We start from the raw sequence: 27,019 nt of genomic DNA, 5'->3' as shown, positions 1-27,019 counted from the left end.
GCCGAGTCTCGCAGGTGAAAACCCAGCTCTGGCGCCGACACTCCGGAGTGGAGCATGCAGCTCCATGTATTGCTGTGCGGCTGCACGCTCCGCTGCGGAGTGCCGGCGCCATAGCTGGGTTTTCACCTGCGAGACTCGGCCGTATCTCGCGTGTATGTGATCCTGGCCTAAAACAGGCTACTGCCATTAGTGAGTATTTTTGCAATGAAGGGATGTTCTCGGTCTGTACCATGTTTAGTCAAGTATCGTAACATCCACATGAATGCAAGGAGCAAAGGTTTCCCAGCAGAACCCAGTGTATAACCCGTGCCTTCTTTCCATAATGTATCCCTGGTGCTACCACTGCATCTTGTGAGCATCAAACATGTACCCAGCCATGCACATATTGTAAAAGAAAACGATCTGATGTAGTATGCACATTGTAGGTGCTTTAGGTGGTGGACAGTGTGTCAGCGTGGGTACTTTAACAGCTCTGCAGCTATGAAACCCAATTTTCCAGTACTGAGGCATTTCTGTTATCAAAAGGTATGGGAGTCCCTGATGTCTGATTTTCAATTTCAGTCAAAAAGTGGTCTTACTGATATTCCACTTTGAGGTCTTTAAACGCTTTTAATACATATTTTGTCAAGTTGGTAAGACACAGAAAATAACAGCATTTGCGTGGGTTTCTAAGCTTCGAAATCTAATTAAAGCCGCTAGTGCAAGATATAGGTTACTCAAATACTTTTAGGAATCAATAAATCATAAATGAATGTGTAAAGTAAATAGAAGTAAAACTAGCCGGCACTCTTTATCAGTCGTTTGTAATTTGGCTTAGAGGTAGAGTCGAGCCAAGGGACGGGGCTAAATCTTATTGTCCTACTGCAGACACACATAAGAGGGAGACTCCTGCTCCGGCCAGTAGTATTACAACCAGACACCGTACAGTGAGATGGAGCTGGGCCATGGCTGATCTCCTAGCCTGGGGCAGCACAGTGGCTTAGTGGTTAGCACTGTAGCCTTGCATCGCTGCTTGCATGAGTTGCCTCCATGAACTCTCGTTTCCTCCCACACTCCAAAGGCATACTGGTGAAGAAATTAGATTGTGAGCCCCAGTGGGGACAGTGATGATAATGCCTGTAAAGTGCTGCAGAATATTATGATTTCTCAAAGTATTTATTGCAGTATGTAGCAACAACAGGAATTTTATATCTTTCTTGCTCTTCTAACAGAAACTTTGTATTTTCGTACAGTTGAAATAATTGGTAAATTGAGATCAGTTTTGATTTAAGTCACTAATGCATTATTAAACACTGCTGACTATACCATTGGAGACCAGTACTAAATGAATTGTAATAACTGGTTGTTTTCCTCTCTACAGGTCCATCTTTCCCATACACCCATCTTTTAGAATAATTGCCTTGGCAGAACCACCGGTTATTGGCAGTAACACGCAGCAGTGGTTGGGTCCTGAGCTCCTCACCATGTTTCTGTATCACAATGTTAAGCCATCCACCAGACAAGAGGAGGTTCAGATAATGAGGGAGATGGTACGGCAATCTGTGATCTTAAGATCTTTTCTTTTCAAGTGTGCTAATTACGCTGTAAAATAATTCCAGTTGTCAGTTTTAATCAATGCTGAGTTCCTGGAGTCACTGCTTAATGAGCTTTCTGCTGTGATTTACAGTACAGGCTCACAAAATCTATCAGAGCTGCAGCAAGTGACTTTTAATTAGATCTTGTATCAACTAAATTCTTCAATTAGTAACTTTTCAAAGGGTTTTAGCAATCACCACTTTTATTGGATGAAATAATTGTATTAACAAGGGCTTTCTTTATGTGACTTAGAGGGGCTGAGGCGTAACCAGGATCACTACAGTAAATAGTTATGTCAAGATGGAAAGTTGGCCATGTCCATTAGCCTAAAATGAATGATCAGAACTATAGAAATAATGTGCAATGATGTATTGCTCTAGCTAATGGATGGTGCACTGCCATCATGTAGAACAAATTTTTTCATAATTTTTTTTGTCCCATTGTTAAACAAAAAATGTTTTGTCTACAAACAACCTTTCTTTTAACCCTTTCTTCAGATAGGATCTACCTGTACAGCCTACATTAGGTGTAGGAGTATGTAGCGAGCTCAGGAGCTGACCCTCTCCAGACAGGGCTGGTGCCTACTTATATACCAAAAAAGTGCTCAACAAGAGCAAAGCCAACCTTGAGTCCGTATAATGATTACATTAAATAGTGATGGTAACCCACTATAGATATCAGAAATTTATATCAAGGGTTCCCAAAGAAAGCAAAACAAGGGGTTATAGTAATGAAAGCAATATAATAATAATAATAATAATAATAATCTAATAATAATAATCTTTATTTTTATATAGCGCTAACATATTACGCAGCGCTTTACAGTTTGTACACATTATCATCGCTGTCCCCGATGGGGCTCACAATCTAAATTCCCTATCAGTATGTCTTTGGAATGTGGGAGGAAACCGGAGTGCCCGGAGGAAACCCACGCAAACACGGAGAGAACATACAAACTCTTTGCAGATGTTGTCCAAGGTGGGATTAGAACCCAGGACTCCAGCGCTGCAAGGCTGCTGTGCTAACCACTGCGCCACCGTGCTGCCCATATACTTTTATTAAACATGTATCAAAAAAAGACAGGGATACAAAAAAAGGTACATATTGGTAGAGTACAGCTAAAAGGTAGTTAGCACCATAAAGATAGTTATATGTGGTGCCAAACAGTGAGAAAATTAGATGCGTCTCAATGTGCACAGCCGCACACAGTGTCTAGAAAAATAGACCATAATGGTAATAGCCAGTTGAAAAAACCTTCCATTATATGATAGAATAAGTGCCATCAATTAGATTATGAGAACTAGGGTCTAATTAGTATCCTGCTGTGAAGGATCTCTAATATCCAATAATGACCCAGTGTAAGACAGCAGATGTCAATAGTTATAAACTGGCAGTTAGTTCTGTCTAAAGTTCCAGAGAAAAGGCAAAAGGCTATATTGTCTTACCTTGGGACATAGTGTTTCTAGTGTGCCGCTGTGTCCATGAGACGCGCTAGCCTCGACGCTCGTTTCACCGCCTACGGCTTCGTCAGGAGGCGTGGTAAAAGGGTCAGGGTCAGGAGTATATATAGATCGAAGTGAGGGCCAATCAACAAATCAGCGCGTAATTGTGCGCAATGTCCCGCCCCGCAGGGAGGTTGTCCGGCACACGACACGGACGACGGAAAGGAAGACATACGTCATCACTCCCCGCCGCCATGGTAACGCGCCTCGACCCGCCCCCACAACAGGGCCGGCACGGCGCACGCGCGAAGTGTGTCTGTACCTAGATGTTTACTATGGGACGTTCGGCGAATGGGCGCGCTGTCACGCGTGATGCACCGCCCCATGGAGGGGCGGCCCGGCTCGCGACGAGAATGATGGGGAAGAGGACTTGCGTCATCACCCCCCATCACCACGGCAACGCGTCCAGGCTCGCCCCGACACAGGGCCGGTGCAGCGCACACGTGAAGCGCGTCTGCGCTCGAATCTGTATCTCTATATCTGATGAAGTAGGAGAATACCGGAATATATAATAAGAATAGTAAGTGTCGAGATTTGTTAAAACAACTAATTATCATGACAGACAATAAGTTAATGTACCTGTCAATTATATAAATATCAAAAGCATACAAATATGATATATAATTGAACCTGAGCTCCATGTGCTTAGAACAAAGATCACATAAAGTAATCTTTGAGGGGTAAATCTATTCAAATGTAAAAAGATAACATTATGACAAACCCATCTAAAATATTATAATCTCAGCATAATTAGGTGATTTAATTGGATGATCCCAGTAATATGGAGATAAAAGATCTCTATCTGAAGGACGTCTAATGTATACTCCAAAGATAGATAAATAGACCGTATTTTATGCCCTTTAAACAGATTATCGAAAAGATCTGAAAGAATTGTTTATATCACAATTATGGACATATTAAGGAGAAATGCATGACAAGATTACATATAAATAAAGAATATAAACATGACACATACTCAAACAGCATCACAATACAGAATACGAATCTACAAGATTTATCGCGATTCGTCTTAAGTCCATAAGTTTATTGGGTCTTGAACCGTCCTCTTAGTATTTTCACATGTAGTGCCATATGTGACTGGTCCTCATGAGGATATAGAAAAATGGATGGTATCATATCAGAAAAGAATCTAAAAAGTTAAAATAGAAAATTAATATCCAGTAAAAAGACAAAAGAGCAAACAACCATGACCCAATTAAAATAGCGCACAGGTGGAATTAAAGAAAAGACTTGAAACTGATGGCTTCATTAAGGCCGCTAGGTATCATAGTGTTGAGTGTGACAATCCAACGTGTTTCTTTCTGCAGAAGTTTCTGTTTAAGGTTGCCACCACGAATCCCCATATAGACGTGATCTATGCCCCGGCCTATCAGGCCTTTTGGATTGCCTTGATGGGCATCCAAAAAGTGTTTTGGGATGGTTTTTAAAAGGTGTGGCTCTGGGCTTTCAACTGCGTTTCTAATGTCCCTAACGTGTTCTTGTATTCTAACTTTAAATGGCCTGGTTGTCATGCCTATGTATATAAGGCTGCAAGGACAGCTAATATGGTAAATGACTGCCTCCGTGTTGCAGGTGATGTGATGCATGATTTTATATGTCTTATCTCCTTTTGAATTTTAAAATTCCTTTGTTCTTATGATATTTCGGCATGCTGCGCAGTTACCGCAGGGGAAGCATCCCCAGGGTGGCCCTTTGCTGCTGTTTGAAAAGAGGTTGGTCTTAGGAGGTATGTAATGACTCCTACATAACATATCGCCCAAAGTCTGAGATTTCCGCCAAGTGATGGAGGGATAAGGTGTTAATTGTTTCTGTAGATCTTTATCAGTTAATAAAATGGGCCAATGTTTTTTAAAAATTTGACCAATCTCTGTCCAATTGGAATTTAATTTTGTGATAAATCTCGGCCGTATATCTGCTGGTGTAGTTTTTTTACGAGGAGGTTTTGACAGAAGGCTAGATCTATTCTCTCGTAAGGCGCGAGAGTAACCCCTTGCTATATCCTTAGTTGGGTATCCTCTATTTTTAAATCTGCGCTCTAGATCTTTAGCCTGTCTATGAAAAGTCAAATCGTTTGAGCAGATGCGGTGGGCCCGCAGGAATTGTCCTATGGGGATAGAACTCTTAAGTTTAGGCGGGTGTGAAGATGAGAAGTGTAATAGTGCATTAGTTGCAGGGGTTTTTCTAAAGATATCTGTACAGATCACACCATTATCAGATTTTGAAATTTTTAGGTCAAGAAAATCAATTGCAGTTTGGCTATACTTCCAAGTCAATTTGATATTAAATGGGTTGTTATTGAGGAGGCCAAGGAACTGCTCAAATCGCGACGTGGAGCCCTGCCAGATGAAGAATACATCGTCGATGTACCGCAGCCACGAGATAACGGAGCTGTGACCAGCTGTGTCAAGGACCGTGTCCCTCTCCCACAGCCCCAGGAACAAATTAGCATATGAGGGCGCACAAGACGCCCCCATTGCTGTTCCCCGCAGCTGTAGGAAGGGGCGGTCCTTGAACACAAAAAAATTATGGGTGAGTATGAAAAATAGCAAATTGAGAATAAACTGAGTCAACTCAGAATCAAGATTGGTCATGTTAAGAAAAAATTTAACAGCCCGCATCCCGTGGCTGTGGTCAATCGATGTGTACAGGGACTCCACGTCGCAAGTCACCATCCACATGTCCTCCTCCAGGATAAGACCATCTAGCCTTCTGAGGACATCCGTAGTGTCCTTAACAAAAGATGGTAGGGTCTCCACACATTTCTGCAAATAATAATCAATGAACCCACATGCCGGTTCACAAAGGCCCCCGATGCCCGAGACAATAGGTCTCCCTGGTGGGCATCGGGGGTCCTTGTGAATTTTAGGGAGCACATAAAATGTGGGGACCACGGGGAATTCTGGCAGTAAGGCCTCTCTCATCTTATTGTTAATAGCATTATATTCCACTCCCTCATCTAAAAGATGAGAGAGTTTGTGTTTGAAAGTAATAGTAGGTAGAGTATCTAGTCTGCGATAAGTCTTTTTTGTTAAGTTGTTTAAATATCTCAGCCTCGTACATCTCCACGGGCCAGATGACTACATTTCCCCCCTTGTTGGCACGCTTAATAACCACATATTTCATATTTTTCAGGGTTTTAATTGCCTTTCTCAATGGGTGGGATAGATTATCCTGAGTGACATGTGGGTCAAGTTAGGTGTCTACTGCCTCTAACAACAGCGACTAGAACAACCCCTTCTCAATCCTGATGTTTGCCCCCTTTAAAATAAAATTGCCTGTATTCACCTCCTGTGCCAGCGCCTTTCCAGCTAAGTTGGCACTTCCGTTCCTGGGGATCACGCGACCTCTGCACTGTATCAGTGCTGGCATAACAGTCCCCTCCTTCATACATATAAGTTATCAAGAGGAAGTGAGTGTCCATATTTTTTTTATTTTTTAAAACAGGAAGTGAGCTGTTAACTGCAGCTCTCACTTCCTCATGATTATATTTATGTCCAAAAGCAGGGACAGTGACTCCAGTGCTGATTGGGCACATGGGTCGCGTGTGTAACAACCTTGGATGAGCCCCAGGAATGTGAGTGGTGACACTGCTGGAATGGCGCCAGCATAGGAGGTGAGTATAAGCTTTTTTTATTTAAACAGGGGCAAACATTCAGATTGAGAAGGAGTTGTCCTAGAAGTGGACAACCCATTTAAAAATCATGCTGCTAGGATAATTTTACCATACATTGACCACCGTAAGAATGAACTCCAGAAACAAAGGTGGCACCGTTTTGTTTTGTTTTCCATTTTACCCTACTTTCTGCCTATTTTCCCTTTCTTTTTATAGTAAAATATAAGGTGTAATTGAAAACTGTAGCTTAACTTATCCCTGGAAAAACAAGCCCTCATACAGCTATATTGCTGCAAAAATAAAAAAGCTATGTCTCTTGGAAGAGTAGGAGGAAAAAATAAAAGTGCAAAAATGAAAAATGGGCTGGTCTTCAAGGGGTAAAAGAACATTCCCAAGAAAGATCGTATGTCCTTTTCCATTGAATGGCCATTTGAAGTTATTATAATGGCTAAAATATATATGGCTAAGTAAGCGAAGCAATCATTAATCAGATGTTCGATTGTTCAACCATTAACCTACTTCTAGCAATACCACTACCTGAGATATCCGTGTCCGTGTGTACGTGTGTTATACTTGTGGCATACGTGTTGCAACCATGTGCTTCATCAGTACCACACGTACTGGCGCCCGGGAAGCAGCGGTACTGTTCATGCTGTTCCCCGGTGCTGAAGACCGCTTGCATCATTCTCTCTTGCTCACAGTGCGATCAGCGCTAGCATTGGACAATGTTGACAGTTGCATTCAGCTGATAACAGTGAGAGCCAGTGCTATAAATAAATACCGTATCTTAAGAAAATGGCTTGGGTTTCCCTGTATTTTTTATAACCAGCTAGGCAAAACTGACACTTGCAGGCTGCAATCCTCAGCGGTCAGCATTGTCAAGGCTGGTTATCAAGAATAGAGGGGGCCCCATGCTGTTTTTTTTAATTATTTTAATAAATTAACAAAAAACGGCGTGGGGACCCCCATTTTTGACAGCTAGCCTCGCTAAAGTGGACAGCTGGGGGCTGGTATTCTCAGGCTGGTAAGGGGCCATGGATATTGATCCCCCCAGCCTAAAAATAGCAGCCCGCATCCACCCAGAAAAGTCGCATCTATTAGAGGCGCCATTTTTGGCGCTGTGCCCGGCTCTTCCCATTTCCCCTGTAGTGGTGGCAAGTGGGGTTATATTTGTTATTTAGATTGTCAGCCTCATCGACAAGACAATGTGAATTGCAACTGACCTTCCTTGTATTGGACTACATTGAATTTTGGTGGGAAAGCACAATTACTCAGATGGTAGTTAATTGTTTATATTTTTATTATTATTTATTTATATAGCACCATTAATTCCATGGTGCTGTACATAAGAAAGGGGTTACATACAGACTTATAGATATTGTTTACAGTAAATGAATTTACAATGACAGACTTGTACAGAGGGGAGAGGACCCTGTCATTGCAGACTTACATTCTGTTTTGTTGACCTTTCTGTATTGTTTCATTTCAAGGTACCAAATGTCCGAAATGAAGCTGTTGAGCAATTGTTGACATTAACTCACCGGCTCCGAGATACAAAGGACCTCACGGTAAGCTCCGAAATACACAGTACCACATTGTCTTTTTATAGTAACAAAAAAAGGGGGAAAAAAAGATTAAAAAAAAATATTTTGGAAAAGGATTTGTAACATTTTTTTTTAGGTGTGACTTTAACAGCCTGAACAATAATGTAAACCTATTATTTTACTTGCATTGTTACATTTTCTTATGAAATGCTCAATCGTTTTTGTTTCTAACAAGACCCCTCCTCTCAAAATGGTACTAACGAAAACTGTATCTTACCCTGGAAAAATCTGCATATGGCTAAAAAAGTTGTTTTCTGGGACTATTTTTTTTTCTCATGTGTCTAAGAACTACAGGAAGGCAGTTGTTAATCTACCTGCCTGTTCTGCATGGCTCTGATCTCTTCGTGCTCAGAGCTTTCAGACCACCAGCGATTCTGCAGCTTCTGGTGGTGTAACGTTGACTTCTGATCTCATGCTTTTTAACAGACGGCTCCCTACTGCCTAACTGCGGGGAGCCATCTGTCAATCAACATGACATCAGCATGAAGAGCTGCTCTGGTGATTTGAGGTCAAATAAAGCAGCAGAATGTCTCCTTTTAAAAAATGTTGGTCTCTGGACCCAGTTCAGTATTAAAAACAAACCACACGTTCCTCCCCACTCCTTGGGTCCAGTGCTGAGTCTGGTATTGCTTACAGCCCTGACATCACGTCAACAGTGTGGCAGCCAGTCAGTGAGCTTCGTTGCTCTGCCCGTGTAGACTGAATGCCCTGCGGAAAGCTGCTGAGCTCACTGATTGGCTGCCACGCTTTTGATGTAGCAGTAGTAGTCAATACTAGACATTGGGAGCAGGGGTGGACCCAGGGAGGGTGAATAAAGCTCTGTTGTTTTTCTTATAGTAAATTTCACCCAGGGTTCTGAATTTTCTGAAAGGGGACACCCCCTTTAATCTTGTGACTATCCACTGTTTAAATGTCAATAATAGACAAAAAAATATTACTGTACATACTGATTTTAATTGTCTGATTTTCACTTTTTATAATGCTATAAAATATAATGCGTGCAGCAAAATCTTTTCTTTCCTAAATATTCAACTTGATAATAAGAGATTTCTCTGTAGATACTAAAGCAGGGTAAAAAGAATGGAAAATGAGGTACACAGACACGTGTAATTTATTAGGAAGACAATGCTCAAAGAAGTGGATTTCTATAAATAGCCGGTGGTGAGGAAATCAATCTGAAAATTCTGGCTGGCTCTCAGCAAAACCTGGGTCTGTCTGAGCTTATTTTTAGACATTTCAAAGCAGAACACTGAAAAATCATTTTCTGTAGGATACATTGTCCCAAATTTCCCATCATGTGCTGTCAGGTCCTTTATTTTATTTATAGTCTAACACCTGTTTCTGCTTTTTTTCTTGTCTGAACTTATTTTTTTTGTTCTTTGACTCATATAAAACTAAACTAGCTGTAAGGCTAATTTCACACTAGCGTTATGCAGGGCTGTGGACGGCAGCCTTCTTCCCCTGTGAAGCCCCGCCCACTGCCACGCCTCTTCAGCTCCGCCTACGTCTGCATGCATCCTGGGTACCCTATCTTTAAAATTCGGTACGCAGGCCATGTGGATGTATGTGGATGCCTCCGCATGAGTCGTTTTGAAGCTGCGCCAACCGCAACAAAATCTAACATGTTGCATTTAACGCAGGTCACCGCGGCGTCAAGATAACACATGCAGAGGCATCTGCATACATGCGCATGGCCTGCATTCCCAATGTTAAAGATAGGGTACGCAGAACGCATGCAGATGTACGCGGTGCTGAAGGAAGAGGCACGGCAGAGGGCGGGGCTTCACAGGGGAAGAAAGCTGCCGTCCGCAGCCCTGCCGAACGCTAGTGTGAAATTAGCCTTACAGCTAGTTTAGTTTTTGAGCACAGCAAGTACAGTGGTCCCTAATATTACTGTGATATCCAGCTGCTTCCATCTTATTATGGCTTCTTTTCTCAGGTCATCTTAAGGCAAAACCGGATTTGGTTAATAGAACTGGATCATGTGTCTACTGTACAAGGCCTTAAAGATGCTAATAAGCGATTTCTGACTGTTAGGAGTAATTTTTTGGTCGCCTTCATACCTCCTCATCATGCAAATGTTTTTTTGCCTTTCTTAAAAACTAACAAATAATGGTACCCAGACACAACCCACAATAATCAGAGACCCTTGTGCTTCTGTATACATGATTTATGCAGCAGATCCGTTTTGCACATGAGTAATGTTTCTGTTCCTTTAAACAGAGCAATGGAATGGTATGTATGAAACCTCAAACTTAGAACTTATTTCATGTTCCTAAATTGGTGACCAGCAACCATCTGCATTAAATATAATTAAAATATAGTTTATTATTTATTATTTATTATTCTGATTTCCATGACAGACACAATCTTTAGCTTCATCATTATCTACAAGACAGCTACTTAGAATCTGCAGACGATTGTCTCAGTATCCAGATGAGAGTCTTCATCATGCTGTTAACAAGGCATGCCTCTCAAGGTGAGTTTTGTCGCCCTGTTACCTTGTATATGTATAAAGTTTGTTACTATCAATTGTGTATCCCAGTCCCCTGATTATGCCATAAATGTGGCGAAACATGTCAGTGATTGGGGCTCTATACTGGGGCAGTGCTTTTGTTACATGGATTCTTGAATCCTAGTGATTTCATAGTACTATAATACTCAACAAGAAATAATAACAAATAGCACTTATGGAAAAAAAGCAAATAGTATCAAGCCGTTAGGAAGGCACAAAATTGTCACCAGGTTTTCCAGCATTACCATGTTGTTACTCTCTCCATACAATCTCTCTATAAAAGTCCTGCTGCCCTGCATACCTCTAAAACTAAACCTTAGTCATGTCCTGCGCTATTTGTTATTCAGCGGCAAGCAGTGGGCCTTATGTCACGCTCTGTGCACCCTCTCTGCTTGCTATCCCTACACCTCCATCTATGATTAACAAAGCAGAAAACAGCAAATTGTGCTCAGCTTTAAAAGCTCGGAAACACATAAAGGAGAGAGCTTTCAAATCACATCTTGAATTACCGCTCATCATATGTAGCTTATCACATTACATGTTAGGCTACTTTCACACATCAGGTTTTCAGTGTCAGGCTAAGGCTGGTTTCACACTTGCGTTTTTGTCTGCAGCGTTTTTTGCACAAAAAACGCATGCGTTTTTTTTCCTATATTTAACATTGAAAACGCATGCGTTTTTTTGCACATGCGTTTGGTCGCGTTTTCAAACGCATGCGTTTTTTGTCTGCATTCGTTCATTTTCAAAAATGCTACCTGCAGTATTTTCTTGCGCGTTTTTTTGCCGCGAAAAAACGCATGCGTTTTTTCGCGGCAAAAAAATGCATTGCTGTCTATGTAAACGCATGCGTTTTTAAGCACATGCGTTTGTTTGCGCTAAAAACGCATGCGTTTTTATAGAAAAAAACCAGAAAACACACTGAAAAGCCACCCACCACCATCAAGGTGATAAAGGGATCCAAACCCTAACCCTAACTCTACCCCTAACCTCACCCCTAACCGTTTAATGAACATTTTCTGACAGTCATATTGCCACGTATTTAAGTGCCACGTATCACGTATTTAAGTGCCACGTGGCACATATTTAAGTGCCACGTATTTAAGTGCCACGTGCCACGTATTTAAGTGCCACATGCCACGTATTTAAGTGCCACGTGCCACGTATTTAAGTGCCACGTGCCACGTATTTAAGTGCCACGTGGCACATATTTAAGTGCCACGTATTTAAGTGCCACGTGCCACATATTTAAGTGCCACGTGCCACGTATTAAAGTGCCACGTGCCACGTATTAAAGTGCCACGTGCCACGTATTTAAGTGCCACGTGGCACATATTTAAGTGCCACGTGCCACGTATTTAAGTGCCACGTGCCACGTATTTACGTGCCACATGCCACGTATTTAAGTACCACGTATTTCAGTTGCACGTATTTCAGTGCCACGTATTTCAGTCACGTTTAGGGTTAGGGGTAGGGGTAGGGTTAGGGTTTTCTTGTGTTTTCTTGTGTTTTTCTATAAAAACGCATGCGTCTAAAAAACGCATGCGTTTTACCGCGTTTACATGCGTTTTTCACACATGCGTTTTTTTTAAAAACGCATGCAGATAAAAACGCAAGTGTGAAACCAGCCTAAATCCGGCTAATTTTCAAAAAAAACGGATCAGGCGAAAGTTGCCGCCGGATCAGGTTTTTTTCCCCATAGACTTGTATTAGTGCCGGATTGCACCGGATGACATTGCGTTTCGTCCGGTTTTCACCGGAAAATCTGCCTCTTCCGGTTTCTTGAAAAAACGTCCATAGCACCGTTTTTTGTCTCCGGCGAAAAAGCCTGAAGGGCTGGATCCGGTGCTTCCGGCTGTTTGCTAGAATGGAAGCCTATGGGAGCCGGAAGGTGCCGGATCCGGAAAAAGGTGGTTCCCGGTGGCCTGATCCGGTTTTTTAAACTGAGCATGCTCCAAATTTTTTTTTATCCAATAATCTAGATATGCTAGCCGGATCCGTCAAAAAAACTGATCCGTCGCATCAGTTTTTCACAATCTGCATCGGATCCAGTTTTTCCAACATTCGCCGGATTTAGCCTGACACTGAAAACCTGATGTGTGAAAGTAGCCTTAGTGTGTTTTACAGGATGTCGCTCGTACCTTATTTGTCTCCTCTACCTACTAGAGTAAATAAGCACTGCTGGTATCTTGTCAATGGATACGTTGAACACATCTCCAGCTATGCTTTACAAGCACATAACTGGGATTTTTTTGTTATTCATGGTCACACCAATTGAAATGAGACAGGATCATTGCAAAGGAGGAAAAGATGAGAGCTGTTTTGGATATATACAAACTTGACAGCTTGGTCTCAATGAGTGGTTGGAAAGCAACTTCTGATCACTTATCTTTTTGGGGAAATCATTTTTATTCAGACACATCAATCTATTCCATTTAGTAATACGGTTCTGTATTCCAGATGGAAGAATATTAATATGTATTATCCTTATCCAAGTGCATTCAATCATCTCCTAATCGTGCACATCACAAATGAATGGCGTTTAATAGAAGTTGATTGCCACACACAGGGATCTGGTTTCTTCAGTTCAAACAAAGAAGCGGTTTATTAAGTGTCCATAAACCAGTTAGGATAGCAAACAAAACCGCCTTTTCCTGCACAAAGGGAAAACCTAAAGTTAATAGTCCATACAGTCGTGCCGGTTCTCTGACTCAGGTTAGTGTCCAGCTCTTTAGTCGTTTGCAAAATCAGACTAAGCATGAAAAAAGAGCGGTAATTTCCTGGTGCAGCTACAGATTGAATAATAATAAATACCATATTTTCTGGTGTATAAGACGACTGGGCGTATAAGACGACCCCCAACTTTTCCATATAAAATATGGAATTTGGGATATGCCCGCTGTATAAGACGGGGGTCATCTTATACGCCCAGTCATCTTATACGGCGTGTGGTTCCCAGGGTCTGAAGGAGAGGAGACTCTCCTTCAGGCCCTGGGATCCATATTCATGTTAAAAATAAAGAATAAAAAAAAAAAAATATGTATATACTCACCCCTCCGAGAAGCCTGGCTGTCACCGCTGCGAGCGTCTGCCTCCGTTCCTAAGAATTGCAGAGCATGAAGGACCCTCGATGACGTCGCAGTCCTGTGATTGGTCCGTGACCGCTCATGTGACCGGTCACCCTACCGTGACGTCATCGAAGGTCCTTCACGCTCTGCAATTCTTAGGAATGGAGGCAGACGCTTGCAGCGGTGACAGCCAGGCTTCTCGGAGGGGTGAGTATATACAGATTTTTTATTTTTATTCTTTATTTTTTACATGAATATGGATCCCAGGGCCTGAAGGAGAGTTTCCTCTCCTTCAGACCCTGGGAACATCCAGGATCGCTCCCTGCACATGCCGTACCTGGCGTATAAGACGACCCCCGACTTTTGGGACAATTTTTAGGGGTTAAAAAGTCGTCTTCTACGCCGGAAAATACGGGTAATAATCTTTATTTTTATATAGCGCTAACATATTCCGCAGCGCTTTACAGTTTTCACACATTATCATCACTGTCCCCATTGGGGCTCACAATCTAAATTGAAGAAAAGGGTGTATGTTCTCGGGAGCTTTATTCATTCCTACATTTTTTTTTTTTTTAAAAAAAACATTTATAGATGATTTGTTTTTCATAGGGTCTAGCACCGAAATTGAAGCACAACAATTTATGGATGAACTAAATAACAATCACTGGAGAATAAAATGTACCAATTTTTTTTATAGTATCGATTTTTTTTTTTAGGCATGAAAATATCAAGACAGTAAGGGGGGAGTATTGTAACTTCTATACACTTCAAAAGCGTTGATGTCAACAGCTATCTTTTGTTTTCTAGCTGCCACTTTCCCATATGGATCAAATATATTCCATATGGACAATATTGATGGATTAGGAAGAACTGTACTCTAGATACAGATTTTTTTGAGCAAATCAAAAATATTGGAAATAATATTCCATGAAAAAGGATTCCCTAAAAATATTCTCAAAGATGCTTTTAATTGCACAAACAATTTCAAATAGTCAGAATGCTTTTCCAAAAAAACCCCAACAAAATGAGAAATTTAATCAAAAACAACATCAGAACAATGAGAAACGATAAGAAGGTCAAATCTGAACCGGATGATAGCAATTGAAATACAGCGTTTATAACAACCTTCAACAGGTCATTCAAATCAATCAGAACTGCATTGTTCAAACATTGCTTCATTATTCAAAGTTACTGTTTACTGTCAAATGTTCTACCCCCCAAATCCAGGGAACATTTTTAAGTGAAATATTACCCTTGAAAATCATGTAGCCCCCAGTTGTAACAAACTAATGAATAATACAACCAAAATTAGACCAGGGGGATTATCCTTTTTTCTCCACAATGAAACGGATGTTTTCAGTGCAGCAATGTAAGTGTAAATCCTGCATGATTGTAAGTGTAAATGCTGCTTGATTATAAAACTAAATAAAAGAGCAAAAGAAACACAGCCCAAGTCTAAGACGTTCTATTTTAGAACACATACCTGATCACATTACAAGTAGATATCAGAAACTAATAAATTGAGAGTCCTACTGGATTTTCAAGTTATCCACACTAGTAGTTGAAGGGTTAAATGAAACCATTGAAAGCCCAAGATAGGTTTTCCAGTTCCAGCAGATGCACAGTCTGGAGGAGTCTCCAAATATAAAATTTGGTAACAAAAAAAATGGGAAAAGGAAGGATAAAAAGAGAAAATTTGTTTTTATTATTGTTATTATTTTTTGACAATTTTAAGACATCCTACATATAGTCAAGATAGTTCACATTTGTATGCAACAAATAGTTCTTTGTTGCAAATTTTACACATGTGACTTGTATAAGTTGTTGGTTTTAATTACCCTATTTGTTTTAAGCTGTCAAGAAGTTTCTTCAAAAAAGCAGGGGAAATACTAGACCCAAGGAAAAAATATGTAGGAAAAGCAAGTTTCTTCCCTCCCCTATATAAGAAAGGTGGCTCTGTATAGCATACTATATCTGATGGAGAAGTCAACACGACTTCAAAACACATTAAGTATGACTGACTATAGACCCAGAGAACATACACCCTTGTCTTAACTCTGTTGCACCGCGCGGAAATCTTGTCCCACCAGCGTGTGGGTCAGCGGTCGGAGCAGCAGCCCTTCATTCTTACAAATACAGAGTTGTGCCAGGTCACAACCAAGGCAGGTGAGCATATATAGTCCTTTGCTTGCTGTGGCCCACATTGAGGGTAACACACTTGAAGCGCCTTTTCTCTTTGTCTTAGCAAAAACAGACAACACTGGAGGTCTACACACCTCCACTCACAGAGATTAAAAGAGGCAGGTGAGCTGCCTTTTATAGCCCATTCCAAGACGTGGAACTAGAGGTAAGCGAGCAGCCAATCCCTCCCAGCTCTTTCATCTGCTCGTAAAATTTGAACCTGTGAATCTGAACCCATAGAAAAATCTCTCATCACTCATCATTGTATGCGCTGGAGCCTGCTTCTCCGGGTCCTACATCACTGAGACTTGGCATCTCGGGGACATAAACCTCTTGTCCAGAACCTGTCCAACTGCCACCTTACAATATATATGTATGAATATATACAGTTGTGCTCAAAAGTTTACATACCCCAGCAGAATTTTTGCTTTCTTGGCTTTTATTCAGAGAATATGAATAATAACACCAAAACTTTTTCTCCACTCATGGTTAGTGGTAGGGTGAAGCCATTTATTGTCAAACTACCGCGTTTTCACTTTTTCAATCATAATGACATCCCAAAACATCCAAATGACCCTGATCACAAGTTCACATACCCTGGTGATTTTGGCCTGATAACATGCACAGAAGTTGACACAAATGGGTTTGAATGGCTACTAAAGGTAACATCCTCACCTGTGACCTGTTTGCTTGTAATCAGTGTGTGTTCATAAAAGGTGAGTGAGTTTCTGGGATCCAGACAAACTCTTGCATCTTTTCTCCAGCCACTGACGTTTCTGGATTGTGAGTCATATGGAAAGGAAAAGAATAGTCAAGGGATCTACGGGAAAAGGTAGCTGAACTGTTTAAAACAGGAAAGGGATGCAAAAAGATATCCAAGAAATTGATAATGCCAGTCAGTAGTGTTCATTCTGTGATCAACAAATGGAAAATCAGGGGCTCTGTAAAAACAAAACCACGTCAGGTAGACAAACAAAAAGGTTGTCTACAACTGCTAGGCAAATTGTTTGGGATGCAAAGAAAAACCCACAATTAACATCAGCTGAAATACAGGACTCTCTGAAAACTAGCGGTGTGGCTGTTTCAAGATGCACAATAAGGAAGCACTTGAAGAAAAATGGGCGGCATGGTCGAGTCGCCAGAAGAAAGCCATTAATGCGCAAATGCCAAAAAGTATCTCGCCTACAACACTCAAAACAGCACAGAGACAAGCCTCAAAACTCCTGGAACAAGGTAATTTGGATTGATGAGACCAAAATTGAACTTTTTCGCCACAGCCATGAACGTTACATTTAGAGAGAGGTCAACAAGGCCTATGATGAAAGGAACACCATTCCTACTGTAAAGCACAGAGGTGGATCGCTGATGTTTTGGGGATGTGTGAGCTACAAAGGCATAGGGAACTTGGTCAAAGTTGAAGGAAAGATGAATGCAACATGTTATCAGCAAATACTGGAGGCAAATTTTCACTCATCAGCCCAGACGTTCCAACATGACAACGATCCAAAACACAAAGCCAAGTCGACCTGTCATTGGCTACAGCAGAACAAAGTGAAGGTTCAGGAGTGGCCATCTCAGTCTCCTCACCTCAATATCATTGAGCCACTCTGGGGAGATCTCAAGCGTACAGTTTGCTAGACAGCCTGGGAATTTACAGGAACTGGAGGCTTTTTGCCAAGAAGAGTGGGCAGCTTTACCATCTGAGAAAATAAACCTCATCCACAACTACCACACAAAGACTTCAAGCTGTCATTGATGTTAGAGGGGGCAATACACTGTATTAAGAAATGGGGTATGTGAACTTTTGATCAGGGGGGTCATTTGGATGTTTTGGGTTGTAAATATGAAAGATTTAGAAAGCGAAAACACAGTAGTTTGACAATAAATGGCTTCACCCAACAAACTTTTGAGCACAACCAAAACATACAGTACAGACCAAAAGTTTGGACACACCTTCTCATTTAAAGATTTCTCTGTATTTTCAGGACTATGAAAATTGTACATTCACACTGAAGGCATCAAAACTATGAATTAACACGTGGAATTATATACTTAACAAAAAAGTGTGAAACAACTGAAATTATGTCTTATATTCTAGGTTCTTCAAAGTAGCAACCTTTTGCTTTTATGACTGCTTTGCACACTCTTGGCATTCTCTTGATGAGCTTCAGAGGTAGTCACCGGAAATGGTTTTCACTTCACAGGTGTGCCCTGTCAGGTTTAATAAGTGGTATTTCTTGCCTTATAAGTGGTGTTGGGACCATCAGTTGTGTTGTACAGAAGTCTGGTGGATACACAGCTGATAGTCCTACTGAATAGACTGTTAGAATTTGTATTATGTCAAGAAAAATGCAGCTAAGGAAAGAAAAACTAGTGGCCATCATTACTTTAAGAAATAAAGGTCAGTCAGTCTGAAAAATTGGGAAAACTTTGAAAATGTCCCCAAGTAAAGTTGCAAAAACCATAGAGCGCTACAAAGAAACTGGCTCACATGAGGACCGCCCCAGGAAAGGAAGACCAAGAGTCACCTCTGCTTCTGAGGATAAATTTATCCGAGTCACCAGCCTCAGAAATCACAGGTTAATAGTAGCTCAGATTAGAGACCAGGTGAATGCCACACAGAGTTCTAGCAACAGACACATCTCTACAACAACTGTTAAGAGGAGACTTTGTGCAGCAGGCCTTCATGGTAAAATAGCTGCTAGGAAACCACTGCTAAGGACAGGCAACAAGCAGAAGAGACTTGTTTGGGCTAAAGAACACAAGGAATGGACATTAGACCAGTGGAAATCTGTGCTTTGGTCTGATGAGTCCAAATTTGAGATCTTTGGTTCCAACCACCGTGAACGGATGGACTCTGCATGCCTGGTTCCCACCGTGAAGCATGAGGAGGAGGAGGTGTGATGGTGTGGGGGTGCTTTGCTGGTGACACTTTTGGGGATTTATTCAAAATTAAAGGCATACTGAACCAGCATGGCTACCACAGCATCTTGCAGCAGCATGCTATTCCATCCGGTTTGCGTTTATTTGGACCATCATTTATTTTTCAACAGGACTTTGACCCCAAACACACCTCCAGGCTATGTAAGGGCTATTTGACCAAGAAGGAGAGTGATGGGGTGCTACTCCAGATGACCTGGCCTCCACAGTCACCAGAACTGAACCCAATCGAGATGGTTTGGGGTGAGCTGGACTGCAAAGTAAAGGCAAAAGGGCCAACAAGTGCTAAGCATCTCCCTTCAAGATTGTTGGAAGACCATTCCCGGTGACTACCTCTTGACGCTCATCAAGAGAATGCCAAGAGTGTACAAAGCAGTCATCAAAGCAAAAGGTGGCTACTTTGGAGAACCTAGAATATAAGACATAATTTCAGTTGTTTCATTCTTTTTTGTTAAGTATATAATTCCACATGTGTTAATTCATAGTTTTGATGCCTTCAGTGTGAATGTACAATTTTCATAGTCCTGAAAATACAGAACAATCTTTAAATGAGAAGTTGTGTCCAAACTTTTGGTCTGTACTGTGTGTGTGTGTATGTATGTATGCATGTGCATATATATATATATATATATATATATATATATATATATATATATATATATATATATACACATATATATATTATGTGTGTGTGTGTGATGGAAATAATCATTTGATCCCTTGCTGATATTGTAATTTTGCCCACTGACAAAGAACATGAACAGTCTATACTTTTAAGTGTAGGCTAATCAGCAAGGGATCAAATAATTATTTCCTTCACTGTGTATTCACACCTTTAACTCCTTTAAAAAGGAAAGTGTAAAGGTGGCAGCGAGATCCATTCAAATGAAAAGGGTTACTGTACAGCATAATAAAGAGTTTGTTTCACTAGATTTTATTTTATTTTCAGCGATTGGAAGGCATCCTGGATAGTTTTTGGATTAACTACACATTTCTAATACATTGTATGTACTTCGTTTCTCTCTTTATTAATTGGATCTCATTTTCAATACACGTTATTGTAATGACTTCCTAGATTTTTGCCAAGTCTGGCTCGATCATCTCTACATAAAGCACTGATGGATTCAGGCATAGAGGAAATTAGTGCAGAAATGGAAACTCTTCAAAATCAAGATTACAGCTGTAAGTATATTTGTCTTTTATTATATTGTTGTAATTCTCACTTGAAAGGGAATCTGTCACCGCCTGGGACTCTTTTAATCTATTACTATGGGCATACAGGTAATAGAATGGTTAAACTGGTCTTGCCTGTATGCCCCATAGCTGCGATCTAGAAGTTGAGAAATGCACTTTAAATGTTTTAGATTAATGATTTCTTACAGGCTTCAGGGCGTGCAGTGCCTGGAGAAAAATCCCTGCTCTGTGACATAATCCCACGCATGTGCCATGCACTCGCACGGTTATGGGTGCCTTATTCGCCCTTCTGTGGTCAGTGTCTTTATCCTGCTTATGCGCAGGGGCGTCTCTGCTCTGAAGAGAGCTGGGATCACGGTCCCAAACATTACCACTGGTAACACACTATGCCATCATGGATTAAAATCCTGCAGCAGAGCATTCAATGGCTAATTATTGACTAGAAAGGCTTCACAAAGGTAGGGGAAGTGGGTACTTTCATTATATACATGATATGTGCAATCCTCACCCTTGCAAGTCTAGCCTATCAAGAGAGCAATAGTCCCTTGAACCCTTGTTTTCTGATTCCCAGTGGCAGTACTCCCCATACACTGCTCTTTCCATTCAAGTCTACAGGAGCATTAGAAAGTCCCGAATGCTACTCTGTGTTTCGTTCACTTGCAGTCTATGGGCAGCTCTGCATTTATTGGCGAACAGGGCTCATGGGCAATTTCCCCGTAGAAAACACTGTGCAAACCAGCATTTTTACTTGTATGTACCAATGACAAAATGTGTTTGCTATTTTGCTTTTTGTGTTGTTTCTTTTTTTTAAATAAATATATTCAACATATGTGTAAGAGGGAGAATTCATTATTGTACATTGTTGTAATACTTAATGCTATTTTTCTAGGTGAAATAAAATCTGGTATATTAAGACTTGGAAATGTTACTGTACCAGTATATAATGCCTATGAGAAGATGAAAGTGCCGGATGTCCTGTTTTATGAAAATGCACAGGTAAGAAGCAATGCCAATGTAAATGTATACATCCATACAATGATAAATGTATGTCTGTGTGTGTATACACGCACACATATGAGGGTGCAGAAGAAGGTATACAGTTTAAATAATATTTTGATTATCAAATGTGCATGGTTTTCTTGAATACACCTAATCTTGCATAACTCCCTAATAAAAAGCAAAAAATCCTTCATTTGGTTAATGTCTGGTGACCGCTGTGTCTATTCAATCAGGTCTCGTCTACCTATCTACTTATAAGGCTACGTTCACACGTTCCTTTTTTTCATCCTTTTTTTTTCAGGTCCTGTTTTGAAAAACCGCAGCTAAATTCAGCGCTGATTTTAGCTGCGGTTTTTGATCCTTTTTCTTCTGCGGATTCCACTGCGGGTTTCCAAATGCAGTTTCCTATTGGGGCTGCTGGAAACCCGCAGCGGAATCCGCAGAAAGAATCGACATGGTACTTCTTTTTTCTGCAGGCAAAACCGCTGCGGATTTGCCTGTGGAAAAAAGGATCGTCGGCACAGCGGGTCCTGTTTTCCATTGGGTTACATTGTACTGTAACCTACATGGAAAACTGCTGCGGATCCGCAGTGCAAACCCGCTGCGGATCCGCAGCAAAAACCGCACCGTGTGAACATAGCCTTATAATAAAAAATAATATGAATCTAACATGACCTCTATGAAAATAATACAAACTCTTTACCTACATATGCACCCCCATGTATATATATGTGTGTGTGTGTTTTTTCTTTATCCCATGTTTGTTTTGTTTCATTGTTACATTGTTAGTTAACTGGGTATAATTTCCACTAAAGGTACCTTCACACTAAGCGACGCTGCAGCGATATCAACAATGATGCCGATCGCTGCAGCGTCGCTGTGTGGTCGCTGGAGAGCTGTCACACAGACCGCTCTCCAGCGACCAACGATGTCGAAGTCCCCGGGTAACCAGGGTAAACATCGGGTTGCTAAGCGCAGGGCCGCGCTTAGTAACCCGATGTTTACCCTGGTTACCTGTGTTAAATGTAAAAAAACAAACACTACATACTTACATTCGCGTCCCACGGCGTCCACTTCCCTGCACTGTGTGAGCGCCGGCCCTAACAGCAGAGCGGTGACGTCACCGCTGTGCTTTGCTTTCCGGCCGGCACTGACACATTTAGTGCAGAAAGCTCTGAGCAGCAGCGTGGACGCCGGGGGACGTGACAGACATCAGAGGGTGAATATGTAATGTTTTTTTTTTTTACTTTTACAATGGTAACCAGGGTAAATATCGGGTTACTAAGCGCGGCCCTGCGCTTAGTAACCCGATATTTACCCTGGTTACCATTGTAAAACATTGCTGGCATCGTTGCTTTTGCTGTCAAACACGACGATACACGCCGATCTGACGACCAAATAAAGTTCTGAACTTTCAGCAACGACCAGCGATATCACAGCAGGATCCAGATCGCTGCTGCGTGTCAAACACAACGATATCGCTATCCAGGACGCTGCAACGTCACGGATCGCTATCGTTATCGTTGCAAAGTCGTTTAGTGTGAAGGTACCTTAAGACACATTAGGGTAAGTTCACACAGGGCATTTTTGCTGCTTTTTTTTTCTGCAGCAAAGCCTGATCTTCTTTGCAGGAAAGAAGCTGCGTCAAAAATGCCGGTGAAGGTGCGTTTTTGGTGCATTTTTGGTGCGTTTTCTTTTTCTCTTTGTCCAGGCTAATGTCCTTGGATTTTCAGCAGCAAAAACGCAGCAAATAATGATACCTGCATTTTTTTCAACACCCATTCAAGTCAATGGGTGAAAAAACGCAGCAAAGCACAAAATACTGATCACACAAAAACCCAATGTGTGTGCATGAGATTTCTGAAATCTCATAGGCTTTGCTGGTACTGTAAAAAGCACCTGAAAATTTGCATAAAAAAGCAGCAAAAACGTCCTGTGTGAACTTACTCTTAGATGAGATTTATTCCAACTAATGCATTAGAAAGTTAATTAGTGGCGCAGCTGAGGAAACCATTTTTACTGAAGTGACGCAAACTGTATGTTTTTTTTTTGGATGCAACGTATGTCTGGTTTAGCAGCATTATAACTCATTTGTCCTTGCCTTAATGTTATACAGAGTTTAAGAGACAAATAAAAGGGAAATTGACAGATATTTATAATTTGGTATGGAGTTAGAATAGGGTGATTGGTCTCACCATTATTGCTTTGCCTGGTGAGGCCTCTAAAGATAGAGGTTAAGAAGTCCTGGTGTCGGGATAGCACAAAATAGTGCAGTTAGTTTTTATTATATAAAGCTGATTACACACTAAGGCTATGTGCACACGTTGCGGATTTTCCTGTGGAATTTTCTGTGTGGATTCTGCATCTCTTGGCAGAAAACGCAGGTCAAAATCTGCACGGTTTTTATGCAGATTTTGTGTGCTTTTTCCTGCGGATTTCATGCGTTTTTATCCCTGTGGATTTCTGTATGGAATGGAAAACGCAGAAGCACTGCAGATCCACACAAAGAAGTGACATGGTCCTTTTTTTTAATCCGCTGCGGATTCCGTGTGGAATTTTCCGCACCATTAGCACAGCATTATTTTTTGCCATTGATTTACATTGTACTGTAAATCACTTGCGGATCTGCAGTGTTTCTGCGCGGAAAAAAACGCTGCGGATCTGCAGGAAATCTGCAACGTGTGCACATAGTCTAAATGTAGTAATAGAATTGGTTGTAATGGGCAGCTGCTTTGGTTTACCTATGTTTCCAGAATTTTTCTTATGTTCTTAATTTTTTCAGCAGATAAATTGATTTGTCCCTCTGTTTTACTCAGGAGGTAGGAAAGAAGCCATTACTAGTATTGACAGGATGGGAGATATAGCTGATGGCTTATTGACTGTTCTGAGTGATATGAGGTCGTATTTTACACAAGGGTTGGCTGAGGCTTGTCTACACTGCCAAGCCGTAATTTTCTAAGGACTTTGGCTGACCTACTTCCACATGACCTGTTTCTCGCATCTCCAGTGAAAGCATCATTTAGCTTGAGAAAAAGCAAGAGGGGTGGGAGGCAAAGAGAAAATCATTGCATTCTGTACATCAATCACAGGGAGACTCTATTTAGAATATGTATGCATGCAGTTAAGCCAACTAATTTGTGTATCGAAGTGTGATATTGTCCTCTAGGTAATACAAATATCAGCATCGAGAGGGAAGGTGGGTAAGATCATATTTTGGCAACATCATGTTGCTTGTAATTAGTAACACATTTTTAAAACAATGTTTGGTCAGAATATCCAATGTAAGAGATTTTACCTTAACGAGAACCTGTCTTCACAGTTATACATATTAAAGTAGAGGCATTGCCATAATGGCACTGGTATACTAATTTAATACACACTTTCAGTGAAGAAATCCATAGCATTGTTTTTATAATTATTATTATAAGTTTTGATGTCTGTGAATCGGGGTGGGCCTTGTGGGGTGGGACTGTGGGTAGGGTCTTTGGCTTTGCCATGGCCCCTCAGCTGTCTATCTTCTTCCTTATATAAATTGCGCGCCGGCCCCGTTCTTGCCGCGGGCGGCACTTGTGCAGATTGAGCTCATAATAAAATGGATGCGCAAATTGTTTTTCTGCCAGTCTTGAGGAAAATCTCAAGGAAGGAAGATCTCAAACTGCACGTGCGTTAACACTGGTGCCATTTTCTTGAAGACTGGCAGGAAATCAACCTGTGCTTGTGTCGTTATGACACCATTTTTTTGTAGCCCATCGAGAGCAGCTCGGACGGTGCCTGAGCAGAGTTTAAATAAGAGGATAGACTGTAGAGGGACCATGGCAGAACCAAAGACTCTACCCACAGTCCATCCCCCGAGCCAGCCCCGATGCACTGACACCAAAACGTCTAATGATGATATTTATGAAAAACAGGCTACTTGTTTCTTCACTGAAAGTGTGTATTAAATCAGTATACCAGAACCATTACGGCAATACCTTTAGTTTAATATGTATAACCCTGATGACAGGTTCTCTTTAAATGCCTTCTATATGGGTCTAGGGCAGATTAATTGACACTGTACTAGGGGAAATGATTTTTCATATATTGGTTTCTGTTATAAAAAAAAAAAATGGAAAACAGACAGTCAGATTGACACCATTAGGCTGTGTGCACACGTTCCGGATTTTTCACGTTTTTTTAGCGGTTTTCGCTATAAAAACGCGAAAAAAACGCATCCATTAAGCATCCTATTAATAGAATGCAATCCGCAATTTTTGTGCTCATGCTGTGTTTTTTTCCGCGAAAAAACTCATCACGGTAAGAAACAGCATGTTCATTAATTTTGCAGATTTTTCACGGATTTCCCGCTATTTCATGCATTGGGAAGCTCCGGAAAAAAACGCAAAAAAACGCAAAAAAAATGTGAAAAAACACATGCGGATTTCCTGCAGAAAAAGTCCGGTTTTGTTCAGGAAATTTCTGCAAAGAATGCTTACGTATGCACATAGCCTTATACTGATTAAAATGATACCTGGATTGGTGAAATCCGTCTTGTGGTTCGTTCTCCGGGGTGGCCTGTGGGGGGGGGGGGGATCTTCATGTGGTGCTCTAATTAGGTTTTCATGTGTATGGCTTCTGACAGGATACTGATATCTATTTTACATAATGACTATTCTATACCATATATTGAAAAAAAAATAATTAAGGAGGCAGGAGATAGATGCTACTGCGCTGGCAATTTAAATGGAGACAATTTTTTTTCTCTAACAAGATGGCGCCGCCTGCGCAGTAGCGTCTATTGGCGATCGTCGATAGCTGCTACTGTGCAGCCAGCACCATCTTGCAGGAGGCTTATTTTTAAATAATTTATTTATTGCACCAATTAACTGAATTATATGCACATTTTACATGCGGATCATGCTGCAGCGCAGGCGACAAGTGCTGGTGGTTTTTTTTTTTTTCAATATAATCATTATGTAAAATAGGAGGCAGGTCACTAAGGGATCAGTGACCTGTCAGAAGCCATACAGATGAATACCTAAGCAGAGCACCACATGATGACCTCCCACAGGCTGCCTTGGAGCATGAGCATATCGTTAACTCAAAACTGAAAATACAGATTAAACAACAACCACAAGGCGGATTTCATCACCGAGGTGTAATTTTAATCAGTATAACGGCGCCAACCTGACAGTGTCTGTAGGTTACTCAGCACATTTCTGCTGACAGGTTCCCTTTAAAAGCAATTTTTTTTTAAAGCCAGTACCCGGCATATGGAACATGAGCAATAGAATTGTTTCTGGTCAGTGCGAGGATGCGATTTTTACGCACAAATTTATCCGTGTGCCATCCGTACGGCGTTTTTTTTCTCGCAGGCATGCAAAATGGACATATCATGGATCCATTTCTCTCTCTTATATATATATATATATATATATATATATATATATATATATATATATATATATATATAATTTAAATTTAATTCAGCGCTAGATAGCAGAAAAGCCGGTAATTCAGTTGCCGGCTTTTCCTATCTCCTTCACAAACCCGACAGGATATGAGACATGGTTAACATACAGTAAACCATCTCATATCCCTTCTTTTATTACATATTCCTCTTTACTAATGTAACAAGTGTCTTTGTGTCAAATTTGGGGTCTCTAGCTATTAAATTAAAGGGTTAAATCCCAGAATAAATTGGTGTGGGCTCCCACGCAATTTTCTCCACCAGAGTGGGAAAGCCAGTGACTGAGGGCAGATATTAATAGCCTAGAGAGGGACCATGGTTATTGGCCGCCCCTGGCTAAAAACATCTGCCCCCAGCCACCCCA

At 41.1% G+C, this 27,019-nt stretch overlaps 1 protein-coding gene across 4 annotated transcripts in view; it reads left to right on the top strand.

Moving 5' to 3' along the window:
* The window catches only part of VWA8 (von Willebrand factor A domain containing 8), a 523,579-nt gene that overhangs the window by 188,365 nt on the left and 308,195 nt on the right, over window positions 1-27,019 (top strand). For all 4 annotated transcript variants that reach the window (XM_077297321.1, XM_077297318.1, XM_077297319.1 and 1 more), the window contains exons 16-20: window positions 1,361-1,529; window positions 8,202-8,279; window positions 10,679-10,794; window positions 20,092-20,198; window positions 21,100-21,206. In XM_077297321.1, the coding sequence (XP_077153436.1) occupies window positions 1,361-1,529; window positions 8,202-8,279; window positions 10,679-10,794; window positions 20,092-20,198; window positions 21,100-21,206 (577 nt within the window). The remainder of the gene's footprint in view (window positions 1-1,360; window positions 1,530-8,201; window positions 8,280-10,678; window positions 10,795-20,091; window positions 20,199-21,099; window positions 21,207-27,019) is intronic.

The sequence above is a fragment of the Ranitomeya variabilis genome, chromosome 3 (genome assembly GCF_051348905.1).
Source record: "Ranitomeya variabilis isolate aRanVar5 chromosome 3, aRanVar5.hap1, whole genome shotgun sequence".
NCBI classification, from domain to species: domain Eukaryota; kingdom Metazoa; phylum Chordata; class Amphibia; order Anura; family Dendrobatidae; genus Ranitomeya; species Ranitomeya variabilis.
Note: the sequence above shows the minus strand (reverse complement) of the source record. Positions and strands in the feature narration are given on the sequence as shown.